The sequence below is a fragment of the Pteronotus mesoamericanus genome, unplaced genomic scaffold (genome assembly GCF_021234165.1).
Source record: "Pteronotus mesoamericanus isolate MK-2021 breed Mesoamerican mustached bat unplaced genomic scaffold, CSHL_Meso_final contig_20, whole genome shotgun sequence".
In the NCBI taxonomy this organism is placed as follows: Eukaryota; Metazoa; Chordata; class Mammalia; order Chiroptera; family Mormoopidae; genus Pteronotus; species Pteronotus mesoamericanus.
Genome location: NW_026555085.1, coordinates 79,645,572 through 79,663,150, shown reverse-complemented (window position 1 = coordinate 79,663,150; position 17,579 = coordinate 79,645,572). Strand labels below are relative to the sequence as shown.

The 17,579-nt window shown below is 38.3% G+C and overlaps 1 protein-coding gene across 1 annotated transcript in view; it reads left to right on the top strand.

Annotated features, from left to right (window-relative positions):
- Window positions 1-6,348: 6,348 nt before the first annotated feature.
- SAMD3 (sterile alpha motif domain containing 3) overlaps window positions 6,349-17,579 on the top strand; it is a 33,573-nt gene continuing 22,342 nt past the window's right edge. The window contains exons 1-5 of the mRNA XM_054568928.1: window positions 6,349-6,359; window positions 6,589-6,692; window positions 7,357-7,546; window positions 8,757-8,762; window positions 10,391-10,492. Of these exons, the coding sequence (XP_054424903.1) occupies window positions 6,614-6,692; window positions 7,357-7,546; window positions 8,757-8,762; window positions 10,391-10,492 (377 nt within the window). The 5' untranslated portion in view covers window positions 6,349-6,359; window positions 6,589-6,613. The remainder of the gene's footprint in view (window positions 6,360-6,588; window positions 6,693-7,356; window positions 7,547-8,756; window positions 8,763-10,390; window positions 10,493-17,579) is intronic.

Genomic DNA, 17,579 nt, shown 5'->3' with positions numbered 1-17,579 from the left:
TTCTAGGAGTTAAAAAAATTAATATAGAATTAAGTGTATTCAAAGGTATATTATTGTGCACATATATATACACATACACACATGTGGGTATTTCTTACTCTTCTCAAGACCTTGTTCCTTCATGAATTGACAAACGTTAGCTGGCCGAGATCCAGCCTGTTGCAAACTTCCTTTATGCTTCCCGTACCCTGAAGTGCATCTCAAAGAGTGTCTTTCATTTCTTTCAAGGGGACAGCGGCTGCTCAGCCTGTTGCTGTTTAAAAATATGAACTCAGTGTTGCTAGCACTTCTGATTATTCAGGAGGAATCCTGATTCCAGATTTATAAGTAAAATCTTCCCTTTTTAAAATGAAATAAAGTCACTGAAACAAGTTCCATGGGCTGGATCTGGTAGTGCTCTCTCCTTTGATTTTTCTAGTATAGAAGTGATGGGCAAAGGCCTCTCCAGCAAGGATCCACAAATATCACTTTTTATCATTTATCTTTAAAACCCGTTTTTTTGAAAATATAATTCTTTCATTGAGAAAATTTTGAGATTAGCAAATTGGAAAACAAAATGAGAAAAATTAGAAAAAACTTATTTTTCCTTAATCATACTTTGTGATTTTTTTTTTGTATTTTTGTTTTTCTAAGACACAATTTGTAATCACTTAATAAGATTCCATTTTAAATATAAATTACATAATTCAATAGGCAATTGTTATCACTGGAAACTTAATTTGTCCAATTTGTTTGTGATTCTTACTATTGCTATGCTGTGTGTATTTATGCTCATTTCTGTTAATGTTCTTGGAGTAAATTCTGAGAAATGTTATTTGAGAATCAAAGTGTAGAAATAGTTTGATGATTTTTTATTTATATTAGTAGCCTTTAAAGTTAGATAGGTTGGGGTCTAAATCTACTCTTTCCCTTACAAGCTATAAGACATTAGGTGAATTACTTCTGTAAACTTCAGTGTTTATATCTACAAAATGCAAATACTGTAACAGAATATGTTGTACCAACTTATACTTCTTTTAGCAATGTGTAAAAGAATGTTAGACTTGTACTCTTGCAATTGCTTTTTTAAATTTCACCTTTTCCAATAGAGCAAAGAAAATGATATTTAATTATTTTACTACAAAGACTGTTATACATTTTTAGATATTTTGTTCATGAATTAACTATTCCTGTTTTTCTAATGGTGAATTTATCTTTTATTGGTTTTAAGGAATTATTTTATTTCTTATAATTATATATTATATACAAACTTATTTTTACTTTTGTATAGTTAAATTATTAATCTTTAATTTTTATCTTGAAATCTTATTTTAGTTTATTTTAATACTTTTTAGTTTAATTTTATATTTAATTCATCTGAAGAATTTATTTTATATGTGATCTGAAGTAGTATCCTTGCTGAATAATCCCCTCTCTCACTACCAATTTGAGCCAATATCTTTTTAAATATTTCTATATGTATATTTCTGATTCCAGGTTTCTATTCTGTTTCAATGATCTGTCCTCTTTTGCTTTTATATTTGTTACAATTTTAGAGTACTTTTGAATATTTGGAAGTGCAAGTGCTTCTGTCTTTTTTTTGCCTATTTTGTCCTTCCAGATAAACACTAGTGCCATAGTAAGAAAAAACATACAATCATATTTGAATATTAATTGGAATTTATAAATTAATTCTGAAAGAATTGACATTTTCTGACTTAAGCCTTCTCAGTTACACACTAAGTTAACAGCACGACTCACAGCTACCACCTCTGGCAAGAACCCACAAGTCCATGTTGCTATTCTATAAGCTTTGATAGGCAATCAGGCAGAAGCAAAGATGAATCATAAGTTTGACTCAAAGGCAGTAACACTTGTGTGTTTGTGGCTCAAATGTCCCAGAAGACCTTGGACTCCAGATCATTGCTATTTTCTATTGCTATTAAGCCTCCCAGATAAATTGCTGTTTATTTTTTTTAATAAATATAAAAATATAAAATTTTAGTTACTTTTATTGTGCTCCTCACTTTTCTTCTTCCTCAGATTTCTTGGGGGTGGTGTAAATTACAAATACCTCTGATAACTTTTGCTGGACAAAAGGAACCAACGAAGACTTATTAGTAGTTTTCACAAAATCAGGCTTTTAATTAATAATATCAACCATAAGAAATTACTGATTTTAGATTCCTATATGTCCAAAAAAAAGCAATTTCATATTGTTCAGCATAATGTATACTAACAATCCCTTTTAGTATGTTTCCCTTGTATGGTATTGTTGTCGGTGAAAATCAGGCCCTTCCACAGGATTGCCAGAAAAGCATTGTGAGGACTCACTCTTGGGAGACTGTGGTATAGCAACATAATTTATTCAGTTGGAAATCTGCCCCTGGGTTTCCAATTCCATCCTGCCTTTGAAAAGTACAACTACGTCCTCGGCAAGGCTGAAATAAAAGACAGTGTCCATAGTTTTTCCTTCATATTAGAGCTCAATGCAGCTTTATGGAGCTCATGCAGCCTGCCATAGGCCCTGGTAGCTGCTAGACCCACATGGTCATATGCTTTCAGGTAAGAACACACAGGGCAAGTGGGAGAGAGACAGAGAGAGGGAGGGAGAGAGGGAGGCGGGGGGGAGGGGGGAGGGGGGAGAGAGAGAGACAGAGACAGAGACAGAGACAGAGAGACAGAGACAGAGAGAAGGGAGAGTTTCTTTGTTCCTCTGAGATTGTATTGTATTAGCTTGGGTTTGGAACAGACCAGGTGATTTTTCAAAAGAACTAATCACCTTCCCAAGCTTTTGTGGACTTTGGATGGGTCCTCACTGCTTAGTTAGACTGACAGGCCTCTTTGGTCAAACACCTCCCCTTGTGCCCCCTGAAATCCAGTATGAGAGGGAAGAGAGGCCTGTTAATCCCCTTGGTAGAGAAATGCTGTATTCCCTTGGGGTGTGAAGATGTGGCTCCCTGGTGGAGCAAGCAGGTTTATGCTCCCCAATTTATTAACCCCAATGTCTAATCCCCTTTGTTCTTTTTAATAATTAGCTAACTATCTATGGTGATGGTATCAGCCAGCTTTGTAGAACTAACTCTCTTTTTGCCTATAATGTATGAAAAAATTAAGTTTTATTTCCATAATTTTAGAGATATTAATGTAAACATCTATCTTTCTAAAATGAAGGAAACTTGGTGCATATATGAATGTTTAGTAAAAGCTAAACTCCTCATACAAAATTTATTTCAAGAAAGAGCACCTTCCCCTGTAATTTATCTGGCATAGCTGCATAAATAACCTTTCTAAAGCACTGAACATACAATCAGTTCAATGACATTCCCAAGCTTAGGTATATCTATAAACTCTGAACTCAGTATTGCAAGTTTTCAGATCTTCCAAATGCAGTTTACTGTTATAGCCTATTCTGTGTTCACCATTCGAGGCATTGTGGCCCACTTTCAGGTCCCAAAACGTAATTAATTAACTAACTAACTAACTTAATTTTTACTCTTAGTTCATTCCATTGATCCCACTTCCTCTGGCTCCTTTACTATCTAAACTGTATCTTTCATCTTTCATTCAGATCTAAATCAAGGTTCATTCTTCTGTAGGGGAGTAATTAACATCTAACCCATAGTACTTTTTACAGCATCCATCATAATGAACTCTATATTATATTCTGCTTACGTACTGTCTATGGTCTTGGTAAAGCTTCTAGCTTTAGCATATGATCCGTCACCTACCTCTGAGCTATGTAGACAGTAATTATATTGATAACGAAGGTATGCAAGGTATTCTAGGTGACTATTTCAGTTTTCCTTCCTCCTGGTCTGCTGATGATTGGAACGAACAATGGTTCAAAGTGGATGAGATGTTTGGATCCATTAGAGAACAATGTTGTTATTGTTTCATGTTGTACCAATGCTAGCCAGTGGAATTGCCTGGACACTGTTTCATGTTACAGCCACATCCCTACTTCCATACCTTAACTTTCCTGTTTTTCTCATCAACAAGACATGATTTTTGCTAAATGACTTGTTCCTTCAAGTAAAGCCATGGTAGGAGATGCCCTTTCTGAGGGCAGTATGAACCATTGATGCTGAAAAGGGCATGTGCCACCACAAAGCTTTTAGAAATTTGTTATTGTTGTGTCAGCCTTTGGACTCTAGAAAAATAAAACTAAAAATGCAAACAGATAGGAAAGTGACAAAGTGTTTTCATATTTTCTTAAAAAATGCTTATTTGTGGTTAATGTTGCTATAAGCTATGCTGGTCTTTAAGATTATAAACCACACTTATAGCTGTTTGGACTATTATTTTATTTTTGGAGTTTTAACAAATTTATTATATAAAATTCGCCCACACTTACGTTGCTTTAGCAAAAGTTTTAGCTCTTTCTGGCTTTAATTAAATGAGAATCATTAATGTTCAATACAAAGTTTTTAATTGAAGTACAAGTTAATCAAATAATGAGAATGGTTTGGCCAGAGTAGTCATACATAATGTTTTATTAGTTATTTGTATTCTTTTTTATTATTGTGCATTAAAATATTTAGTGATAATATTTGTCCTCACATTTCAAAATATTTTTAAATGTTTCTGAAACTGCTGGAAATGCAGTAAAACTGTTGGGTATGTCTTATCTCATTGCACATCTTTTATTCCTGCATCATATATAAGATCATAAATAATATATCCATTATTCATGTGAGAGGAAGTTGTAAGTTCACTACTTAAAGATGTAGCATTATCTAGGCAGTGATACTACTTTCTTAAGTATTCAGAAAAACAAATGGGCAAAAACTGCAGTACTTTAAAAAAAATCTTACTGTGTTTGTATGATGTTATAATTTGATAACTGTTCTGTTTTACCCAGTAGTGGAATTAGGCAAAAATCTGGGAATTAAAACATATGAGAGGGTTTCCAAATATTCATTTTATTTTCAAATTTCTTTTTATCATTTGGTGGCTTCAGTGCAGTTTCTTCTGCTCTGCATATCTTTTAATCTTGAAGTTTAAAGAACTGTTTTCTTTTCTTTTTCTCTCTTTTTTTTCCCTAAGTCCTACTCTTCACATAGAAGCCAGAAGTGTGGCAGGAAGGTGTGATTTTTAATTTACACCAGAGTCTTGCAAATAATGACTTTTCACACCCTGCTCTTGCTGTTTAGCCTAGGGGAGGAGTTCTGCGGCTACTGCTGTAGTAGCAAATTAAATCCACTGCTGCAATTCTGATAGGTGTTCTTCTGTGTTTAACCCTTGTTTTCAATTTTGCAACTTGGCGTTTCTGAACACCTTTGAGAAAGTGGCTTATTTATACTTATTTTCTAGGAAGTGATTTTTGAAGGCTGTTATTCTTTCTTATTGTCATTAGTAAGAAAGATAAATGATTTCTCCTTTCACCACCAGTCCGTGATGTGGAAATTCAGATATACAGAAATGAAAAAAGACAATATTAACTTTGAGAAATTCTAGCAACAGAAGTTAAATACATGATCTAATAAATACTTGAACCTTTTCTTATGTTCAATTTCTCTATAAAAGTAGCTTTTTCCTGTCTTCATAGGAAAGTCACTGTCTTACAAGTAAATCTGTATCATTTTTATTGAAAGATGAAATTTAAAGTAGTATTAAAACATTAAAATGTATTAAGTTTTTTCAGTTTCTCCCTAGTGCATCAAAAGTAATTTGGATTGAATTATGAAAAATAAAAGGGAATGAGTTGCCTGAGGGAAATAAGAAAAATTACAGAAATTGGTATACTTGTTTTAAATTTTCTTAGTGGGTAGAGAATAATAGTGGCATTCACACCTAACTGAACAGTTGAAGATTAAACTATGTATGCATGTCATTCACTTACTTGATTGATGTATTTATTTTTCCATTTTGAGTCTGCCCAAGTAAATTATTAAAAAATGCTTTCTCAATCAATGTATTAGTTTTCCCTAGTTATTTTAACAATCATAATGGTGTTTAATAAAGTTCTAGCACTGAATGGAATATACTCTTACTGAAAGAAAGGAAACGCTGAGAAATCTGGCCCATACTTCCCTCTCTTCCTAACCCAGAGCAATCGGAAGCCGCTACAAGCTCTCTCGCAGCTCCGGAGCAGCAAGGGGTTAACCAGTCTTGGTTTAGTAAGTGTCTCTGTCAGGCTTTTATCTGATTCTTCTTCTCTTCCTCTCTTGCCCACCCTTTTTGTAAATGTCAACCACTTCCTGATGAGCCTAGTCCTGGTGAATTTCACACCTTTCTTTTCTTTGTGAAAAGCCCTGGGTGTTAATGGTACAGGATCGGGTACCATTGTAGTCTCTGGCTGTCAGTAAAGCCGAGGGCTGCCTGTCGAAAAAAGTAGGAGAAGGTGAAGAAATTTGAGAAGTGAGACTAGGAAATAGGTTCAAATTGGTCTCCTTTTTAAAATGAGTTTTTTGTTTCATTGGTAACTTTTAGACATGTATTTGGAAAACAGCAATTTGAAAGAAGCTTAGGATTGAGAGCCAAAAAGAGTCCGCCAAAGGAAGGAGCTGAGATTAGAGAGCTGATTGGTAAAAATTAAAATAAAATTAAGTCAAACAATAATCAAAGAAAAATTAAAGAATCCTCCTCTCACCTTTTATTCTGCAGGTGTATCTATTTACAGCATACAGCAATGGAAGCTTGGTCAGTTGACCAGGTCTGCAGGTGGTTGGTGGAGAAAAACTTAGGAGAGCTAGTTCATAGGTTTCAAGGTGAGTTGTTTGCACTTTTAAAAATATGTTAATTGAGCAGCCTAGATATTGAGTGTCCTTTGTTACTGATAATTGCTTTTGATGCCTATTGCTTGTGAGTGTGGCTGTGGAGTTGCTGCTGTGAGGAACTTGCATTTCTTGACTGACTGTAACAGTTTGTCTTAATCTAGTGTTCACAGGAGAATATAGTATTTCAAAAAGAACTGAAATCAAATGAGGTCTTAAGAGTTACTTAAAATACATATTTGATATTATTTTATAGTACTTTTGTCCTTATATAAGGAAGCGTGTGTTTTGTGTAGTGCTGGACTTACAAGTATTGAATGTTGCCTGGCAGGTGCTGTTAGAAATAATTTCCTGAGAATATTTCTTTTCCTCATAAAAACAATCCCTGTAAGAAAGAATCAGAAAAGAGGAGGCGATAATGTGGAAAGAATAAGATTTTATTGACTTTATACTTTCTTAGCAGACATCCATTTAGAATTGTGCAACTCAATGTTCTTTGTTAAAATATATATATATAATTTTATAACATCAGGGGACAAGTTTAGATGATCCTTTTAACACCGGAAATAGTCTTTCTTCCTTGGCATGTTGTTTTGCAGGGCTTTCCCAGGCACGCACGTAGAAACTCTTTTTTTTTTCTTTTTTTTCTTCTTCCCAGAGGAAGAAGTAAGTGGGGCCGCTCTTCTGGCACTTAATGATCGGATGGTTCAGCAACTGGTAAAAAAAATTGGGCACCAGGCTGTTCTGATGGATTTAATTAAAAAATATAAGCAGAAGATTCAAGAACTGAAGTCCCCTGGAAGCTCTGGAGAAAGAGCCCCAGTCACGCAAGCAGCGGCAGCCCCGGAGTAAGTCCGTTCGTGAATTCTTCTATGCATGGCGTTTGCAGTTTAAATCTTTTTGAAGATTGTGACCATTTTCAGCTAACTTGTATGGACAGTATTTCTAACAGCTGCATAAAGAACACTTTTTGCAAACTTTTATGAATCGAGATACTTTATCGAGATACTTTTTTTAAAATACACCCCTTTTAAAACACCACCTTCCAATTGTTAGCTTGGTCCTATAAGCCAGGAGTTCCTATGTAGAAAACTGTAATGAGCAGTTGAAATGCACACACAACATGAGTGGAATGGACCTCTGCCCCTTAGATCTTAAAATCAGAGTTTGGGAAAGGCATTTCTGGTGCTGTTTTGCTTTTCCCTAAACTATTTATGTATGTATGTGTTTATTTGCCAAGGATTCCTTATAGTAACTAATTTATATTCTCCAGAGGCCTTTGCAAGATAATTTACTAGAGGCCTTCACAATATAATTTGCTAAAGACTTTTGCTACGGGGACGTTTAATTTCTCAAGAGTATTCTTAGAATGCTAAATGCTATGACAACATCCCACAAAAATCATGTAGAAAAATTTGTGGTGGCTTTGAGGTTTAAGGATGTTTTCATTAATTTGTTTTTTTTTTATCACTGACTTTTGTAATGAAAAGGAATAACAGGAATTTTAAAATTAAAATATTCATTTTACAATCTGCATCCCAGGATCATTTCAGGCATTCTGATTGGTATTTTCATATTTCCCAACTTTTTGCAAGGTTTCTAATGTTAAATAATTGCTGCAGGCCAATTATTCATTAATTTTTTAAAAAAGATTGTGATGTTTGTTGAAATCCATTCTGTGTGTTTACTTTAGTTTTTTCAGATTATATCTGTACTAATATATATTCCTGTCTTGCTCTCTGGTAAGCAATATAAGGTTAGAGAGACCCGGCTTAAGTAATTTGATTTCTAGAATATCTGGATATTGGGGACATGGAGGAATGGGTAGGGACAAAGGGATGGTCCACAGTGGGTCTGAAGATTCTGCCATCTGATTTATTTGAGGGATGTCTCCTAAACATTGTTTTGACCTGTCTGTGTAAAAGTACACTCTTCATAAGTGATTTTTGATGAAGCTCCCTTTGCATGTTTCTACTCCTTTCCAGCCATGGGAGGGTGAGAAGCTCAAATAGAGGTCCAAGTAATTTCCCGGCATGCTTGGATGGCTCGGACTTTGAGCTGGAGGTTCTGTTCAGTTGACTGGAATTTTGATATGGCCTTAAGCACAGCTTGGCAGAAAGCAGACAGCCTTGTTTCCACCGCAAAAACAGTTTGTAATGTTCTCTAGTAAACGAGAACCAACTGGACTGCCAGGAAATCTGGGCTTCAGTCCTGGTTCTACCACTGACTTGGATTGATTATGTTAAATATTGACATTCCTGCTGCTGCTTCTGTAGGCTGTGGAAATTAATACAGTACCTAATTCCTACTGATGTGAGGAATATCAAAATCTTTGAGATAAATCTCTCCTCTTTATCCCAGGTCGGAATAGTCTTGTGTTAAATATTACATATGCTGACCTCTTTAAAAAAGCCATTTTCAAGAGTAGCTGAGACTTGGAACATGGGTTGTCCAGAGATTTATAAGTGAGGGCTTTTCACTCTACTCAATAGTAGATTACTCACTTTAAGGATTGTGTTATCTTGTATTCAGGTTAGATTATTCTGGTGCAAAACCACGATTGCAGATGGCTTATTAGTTATATTTAGTTAAAATGCTTATTGGTTTATTTGCTTATTGTCCGATATGTTGTCACTTGACAAATATATTGTCACATGGGAATCATAATAGAAGGGTGAGAATATGCAATTTAATTAAATTCTTTCAGGAAGTGCTTAAGGAAGGTAGGCAACCTGGTGTTAGTAGAAAGAACCCTGAAGCTAGGTATCAAAATAATTGATTTCAGCCCCCTGTTCTGGCATTAGCTACCCCTCTAACCTTGGAGAATTGCTTGACTTTTCTTAGTTTCAACTATAAAATGAAGCACATAGAATAAATGGTGCTTAAGGCTCCTTCTAAAGAGTATATAATGGCATTCTAGATCAGAGATTGCAGATGGGTTTCAGCTTGAGTGCATATTTCATTTAATGGCTAATGATTGTCTGGTACATTTTTTTGAAAAGGATTTGTAGGCCACAGCTGGACGTTAGCATTCTATTCAGACTTAGGCAAATCCTAGGAATCTATAATAAGCAGAAGTATTTGCACTTGCTTTTTGGTTGTTGTTCTTGTTGAAGCTGGTATAAAAATCAGTGAGCAGGAAGGTGAAAAACTGAGGTCAAGCTATTGAGTAGCTTGTGGTAGTGAGCAAGTTGCTTTTCCTTCTTCAGTTGCATCTCTCAGAAAATGAAAGAGTTAGTGGGGTGTGGTTCTAACATCATGAGATCAGACAGGTAATAAAGGATCCCCCAGAATGTCGGGGAGTGGAGAAGGGATCTGATAGAGAGTTTATCTCTGTCTCTGTTTGTTTTTTGTCAAATAAGAATATTAACCAGTAAAAGTACATTCTGTTATCTCCATCATTTTGTAAAGGAAAGGATTCTTTTACCACAACTTGTCAGTATGGCTGACTGGTGAAAATAGCCCTGTGAACTGGAATCAGTCTACGTCCTGGTATGTGCAAACTACTGAGTGAGATGACCCCAGAGGGTCCTCCTTTCAGTCCTTAGTCATGACCCTAAAGTGGATCTCGGAAGTGGACACAAATCAAATGTTAACTATAGGCTGACGTCAACCCTCAGAGCCGCCATGCCATCCGCGTTTGGGGCTCCTGTTGACTAGTCCCTGACCCACCTTGTTTCTCTTGGTGACAGGGTGGAACAGTCCTCCAGTCCAGCCAGCCATGGAGAGCCAACTTCCCAGCCAGCTGAAAACCTTGAGAATGGACTAATTGACGAAAGAGTACTGAAACAGAGGTGGGGCTGCCAACTTCTAAACATTCAAAGCCAAATGATACTATTTGTCTTTTTTTTAAAATGAGATTTCATGCATTAAAAGTATTTCTAAGTGGAAACTTTTTATTTTTCTGAAAGATAATTTTTAATCAAGTGATGAAGATATTTGGTAAAAGGTAGAAGTTACATTTTCTGATCTTTGTGTGGGAAAAGTGAAGTTTTGAGATTTTATATGCATCTTTCAAGTATACATTATTAAGGAAAAAGAGAGGTTCCTGTGTCGTAAGTTGTCCAAGGTGATTGGCAGTAAGCACAAAGACAGAATTTATTCACTGGCTTATGTCCTATAGCATATGCCACTGGAAGAGTCTTGTTTTTGTTTTGAATTTTGTAGTTGTTGTTTTAACTTGACTCTTCCTGATGGAGGCACTGTTTTGGTAAACATTTCCTTATATAGTAATCTTCCCTTACCCACAGTTTTGCTTTCCATGGTTTCAGTTACCCTTGAAAAATACTAAATGAATCATTCCACAAACAATCCATAAGTTTTCAATTGCACACCGTTCTAAGTAGTGTGATAAGACCTTGCACTATCCCGTTCTATCCTGCCTGGGATGTAAATCATCCTTTCGTCCAGTGTCCAGCTGTCTACCTGTCTCTTAGTTATTTAGTAGTCCCCTCAGTTTTTATGTCGACTCACAATATTGCAGTGCTTGTGTTCAAGTAACCCTTATTTTACTGTTATAATTGTTCTATCTTATTATTAGTTATAGTTGTTAATCTCTTACTGTGCTTAATTTATAAATTTAACTTTAAGATGGATATGTTTGTGTAGGAAAAAAAAAAAGTCCGTATATGGCCTTCGTTGGTACTATCCATGGTTTCAGACACCCCCTGAGAGTCCTGGAATGGATCCTCTGCGGACGGGGCGGTGGGGGTGGGGGATGGCGGTGGGAACAGGACTGCTATATTCCTGCACTGGATTTACATGGTGTAATAACAAAGGAAAACTACAGACCTAGAGAACCAGACCCAGGAATGCGGCATTCAGACAGTCCTGAGGGTGATTAGAGGTAAGATGTGGTAGGCAGCGTACATGGCATTTCCCAGCCACAGGGCCTATGTGGTTCATGCATCACTTATAACACATAGTTTTCAGCCACTGATGGGCCAGTGTTTTCCCTTAAATGTACTACCATTGAAAGGAGAGGTGCCAGCTTGCATAGGACACTAGACGAGCCAGGGTGTGGTATTCTGTAGTTTTCACAAACCCTTGGCTTTATCATCTCATTTAATCCACACAGCAGTCCTGCAAGGGGGACCTTATTCTCTCTTTTTCGTAAATGAGTAAAACTGAGACTTAGGAGGGCTATGGGGCTTCTCTCTACTCTTCCTTAATGGGCCATTCTCACCTCCCGGTGGTTAACCACACTGGGAGGGGGGTTGTTAGCTCGGAGAACCAAAGGCTTCAGCCTCAGGCCACAGCACCCGACCAGGGCAGGGGAAAGCTGCACCTTTGATCAGGAGCTCTTGCAAAATGGGCTTCTGAGCGTTCTCTTTGTTCTCTTTCTTCTTCACCACCTGCAACCTTGCACCTTCACCCCTGGGCACAAAGGCCCCAGCTCCTCAAGATCCCCCAGTGTTAGGGCTCATCTTCCTCCATGCCATTGGCTCCTGTTTTGGGTGGGGAACAAGAAGGTGGTGGCCTACGTGAGAATCATTTCCATTGTCTTTCTGGTCTGCGCTATGGTTCAGAAAATGTACATGCATTTCTTCGGTGGCTTCATCTCCCTCCCTTCTGCTCATGGGCGCTTGGAGATTCTGAGAGCTTTCCTTTAGTATGGCTCTAGGTGTGCAGGGTAAACCATGAGCTCTCAACTGCCCCGTCCACCACAGAGCTTCCAAAGGGAGCCTGTCCCTTCTACAAGTGTTCAGGCATGAGCAGAGATGGGAAAAGCAGTAAATGATGCCAATGATCCGGTCCTAGAACCACTGTGAATCCTCATCTGCAAAACGGGAATAATAGTGATACTTTCCTCGTGGTTCTCTTGTGAATGTTAAAAATAGATAATGCCTGCCCTAGCTGGGTAGCTCAGTTGTTTAGTATGTCTTCCCAGATTGCCAAGCTTGTGGGTTCAGTCCTCGGTCAAGGCACATAACGAGTCAACCAATGAAAGCATGAATAGAGCAATAAAGTAATGTTTCCCTCTTGCTCACTCTCTCTTCCTCTCTCTCTAAAATAAATCAATAAACAAATAGGTAATGCCAGCCCAGCACGAGCTCAGTGAAAGCACACAGAAGGCACTCGTAGTATCGCTGTGTGCACAGCACTGCTCCGGGTGGTATTTCCTCTTAGGACTTCTTTCTTCTCCCTGCTGCTGCCAGTGGGAGATAAGAGTGCAGCCTTCTATTCCTGTAGGTCTCTTTTCTGAGCCCTCTGATGGTATTCCATCCTCAGCATGCTCCTATGATACTAGCAGGGCAGGTTTATTATTCCAGTGTTTTTACATAATCACAAGAGCAGCCTCGAGCTTCATGGTATTTCTCCTTATTCACAGTACCTAGTGAGACAAAGAAAATAGGACTAGCCCAGAAATGGAGAGAAATTGGAAGGTTTGGAAACCAGAGCCGATACTGCTGTACTTTTCTATTTGTAAGGTCTCCCCTAATCCGTTTGCCCATCTCTACCTACAAGCACTTCAGAGTTAAATATGTCTAAAAATTAACTCATGTCCCCTGACTTCATATATATTTGGGTGTAAGAACCACTAAGACAGGACAGTTTATTGTAAGAAAAAGGTTTCATTGCACCAGGAAGGTCGGGGTGGAGCCTCCCCACCTCAGGTGGAGCCAGGTGATAGACAACTCAGTCTCTGTTCTGCTTCCCTCATCTGCCTCCTACTCTGGCTCCTCCCAATGAGGCTGGATTTACCCTCGCCCTCAGGAATGCTCTGCCCACCTCAGACGGGCTGGCATATGCCTTGCCCTGGTGTTGCCTCCCTTTACTTACTTGCTCATACTTGAAGGTTCTGCTCAAAGCCCCTCTTTCTGAAACCCTTCTTTTGACATTCCAGCCCAGGCAAGGACCCTGGTCTTCTCCGTGTAGTATCTTTGCTTTACTTGTAAAATGAGATAATGAAATTGATAACTTTAAGATCTGCCCTCCCTCGTTAGAGTGGAAGCACCTCAAAGACAAAGACCGTGCCTCTTTTGTCATTGTAAACACAGATTTGGCACAGTCCCTGCTACACAGAGGCTGAACAGCAGTTTTTAAATTGAACTGGAGATATGTTAGCCAATGATAAACAATACATCTTCAAGGGGCAGGATAAATATTTGAATAGTATCAATTTCTTTTTAGACCTTTTGATGCAATTCATATTAAATATGCTAACTTTTTTTTTTTAACAGAATTAAATTCAAGAAGTTCATACACCACTCGCACATAGCAGGCCATGCAGCTGATGGTGTTTAGCTGCAGGGCTTTTACGAAGCCAAGTCTCCAGGGGCAGAAAGGGAAAGTAGATCAAGAACTGGCTTTGGGGTCCCACACAGCTGGGTCGGAACGCTGAGTCCTCCAAAGGCCTCCCAGGTGGCCTCCTCCCAACCTAGAATGGGAACACCCACTAGCACATGTAGTCCTTGAGTCCAAATGAGGTTACAAAAAGGCTGTCGTTATTCTTGTGATGTCTTTTCCTGTGTTCCCTAAAATGAATGTGTGCTGTCCATCCAGATTATTTATAGACAAGAAGAAACAGAGGTCTAGAGGCAAAATGTTCATCTGATTTTGGCTCTTGAGAAGTCTCTAGTAGAGGTATGTGTGCCCCACTGGATGAATTTCATGTCCCAGGGAAGCACCAGGGTGCTGTGACACAGTGCTCTCTACCGAATTGCTTAAATGCCCTTTCTTGATGGAAGAATTATAATGTCTCATACGCAACATGCATTGGTGATCCATTGAGAAGAGATTATTTTTTTTACAATGCCAGTCTTTATTTTTCATCTCCACTATTTAAAACTTTTCATTTCCCTTTTAGGACAAATAAGGCATGAAATCCAATAAGCAGGTAGAGATTTCCTAAATGTTACTTTAAAAACAGATTTCACTTGAACTTTAAATAGATGTGTGCAGATGTTTTCCTTCTGCCTTTGGGCATAATTATAAATTAGTCATGGTTTCATGCATATTTAAAAATTATTTTAATGACCTTTTTTGGGGGTCTGGCTACTGCTGTAAAACGCTGGAGAACGACCTTATCCGTCTGCTTCTGCTCACTCAGCAAGGCAAATGTCAGTGGGTCAGCATGAGGTGTCTTGTTTGTGGGGACTATCCCACATGCAGCTCAGTTGTGTGTGCAGCTTACCCAGCACAGAAGATTCAATGACACGCCCCAGCCTAGTTACATTTCCATCAGTACACATTCCAGTTAGTTGTGTGATTATTCCTCTCGCTTCCTACACATTTGTGTCCTCTAGAGATCCATAGCTCTTGGGGTGGGGGGGGCCGGGGGTTGTGAGGAACCAGTCTGGTTTGCCTTTGCAGTTCATGGCAAAGAGTAGGGATTGACAGGTTTTCATTACATGGAGGAACAGAAGCATTAAGTATTTTCTGTGGTCTCATCTAAATTGAATTAAATATACTCCTTTCGACTTGGACTAGACCCAAATGAAGTGAGGCATATTGGCTGAGATAGAATTGATATTTCACTCAATGAGGGATATCCTTGGACCCAGCCAAGGAGAAGTTGCAGAATGAGGGAAATTGGGTTGGCATTAATGATAAATAACTCTCTGACTCCTGCCCATTTCCATTGCATCCAATATGACATCTTAAGAGAGATCCAAAGTGAGCCTGATTTCTAATCTGCTTTTCCCATTTTTCTCAGTCTAAAAGTCACTAAATATACACCATGAGCTAGATATTATTTAGACAGTGGTAGGCAGGGGATGCAATTTAGTCCTTGCCTAGGGGGACACAGAATCGAGTAGGCAAGACAGATATGTAAGCTAATAACGGCAATATTAAGAAAGCATGCAGAAATAAAATGCACAGGGTACAGAAATAGCATAGAAGAGGGAGGAATAAGGTTTTCAGGAAAGTGAGTGTGGAGATAGCCTTCGGGGAAAGCTTCTCAAAAACTGAGGATTTTGAAAGATGATGAGAAATTCATTGAAAGAAAATAGGGCAGGAGAGAACGACATTCACAGCAAAGCAAATAGCAAGTGCACATATCCAAACACCTGAAATAGCACAGGAGATTCTGTCTGGAGTATTTTTGGAAGGTGGGAGATAGAGGCAGAGGAAATGGGAAATGGAGTTGCTGGAAATGGGGAGAGATGCCGTTCGAGAGGTAAGGCGGCCCCGTGCCGTGCCACTGAGCAGGGCAGCACTGGCCGCACTTTGGATTCACCTGGGGACTCCTGCACAAAGTGTCGGCTCTGTACCAGTGTTTCTCAAACTCTAATGTACGTGAAAGTCACCTAGGAATTTTGTTAAAGTATTTAATAGGTCAGGGGCGAGGCCTGAGAATCAGAATTTCTAACAAGTCCTGGCAGTGCTGTTCTAGGACTGCTTTTCGAGTAGCGAGCCCTGAAACCAGTAAGAATTTCTGGGAGTGTACAATAGACTGAATCACTCAATGTATGGGTTATGTTGTTAGAAAACAGGAAGATTATTATGCCTATAACAGTTGGAAAAAGGGTGACTTTTGCATGATGAATTACAAAAGGCAAAACATCTAGTATGGTCAGGTATTGAATATGAAGTTTCAGCTCTCCCATATACTTGGTCTTGAAACTATGAGACTTTCAGATTTGAAGTTAAATTTCCACATTGGCTTCTACTAATTCCAGCAACATCTGAGTGCCTGGAAAAGTATTTGAAATTCATTAACAGACAGGAAGTAGGCTCTAGAAATGCTGGATTCTTGGATATGTGGGCTGCAAATGGTTCAGAAACGAGGTACAGATACCGGATATCAGCGACATAAGCCTAGGGACAGCTCAGCCCTTTTACAGACACCGGTCACAGGGGCAAAGATGGACAGATGACCCGTGAGCAGAAAAAAATACTTCAAAAGACAACAGTTGTCCGAGGATTTGTCAAACAGGACAAACTTTAAAATGTGATCAGGGCAAGTGTAGGAGGCCAGCAATAACCAACTGTCCGTGGGTTATGCTTCTGTCCCTGTCTTGTATGGTCATTATACATCTTGTTTGTCTTCTCTGGAGAGGGTTTTTTTATTGCTATTGCTCCCGGGTATCCATTTTATGATCATCGCAAAGCTACCCAGTCCCATAAAGAAGATCTCTATAGAAATCTGGCAAGTTACAGGGAGGGCTTACTTTTGAATAGCATTGTTGACAGCTTTCTTAACCAGTCCAGACCTCAGTTAGACAGCTCTGAACTGGCATAACTTGCTATGTTATTCTCTTAGACTAGGAGCAATGGTCCCAAAACCTGGGCTGTGTCTTTTTCTTGGGCATACTTACTATATCAAGCAAGACTGGGCTGATGTCCTGGGATCGTGGGCTATGCCTTGGGTCAGGGATTAACCTGGGACGCTACTGGCCAGTTCTGCCTGCCCCGTTACTAACTGAAGTCAATGTTTAGGTGAAATTGGGTGGAAGGTCAAAGAGGAGAAGGTTTTATGGCTATGTAGGGGAATAAAGTGGGAGAACTTGGTATTAAAAAATGACCTATTACCTGCTTTTTCTCAATCTCTTTTATCCTATTTTTCAGGTTGTATTATTTCTATTGCTCTGCCTTCAAGTTCACCTACTTCTCTAGTAATCTTCATTCTGTTGTAAATCCTATCTGGTACATTTTCTTAAATTTCAAATTTTGTAATTTTTGTTTTTAAGATTTCTATTTGTTTTTGATAACTTCTCTGGTAATTTTCTATTATTTCAGTCAATTTAACATAGTTCCTTTTAAGTCACTGAATTGTTACAACAGCTGCCGTAAAATCCTTGTCCACATCTGGGTCATCTCAGAATCACACTCTACTAATTGCTTTTACTCTTAAGAATGGGTCACACTTTTCTGGGTTTAAAAAAAAAATGTGTTACATAATTTCAGATTTTATAGTGGATATTGTGGATTAGA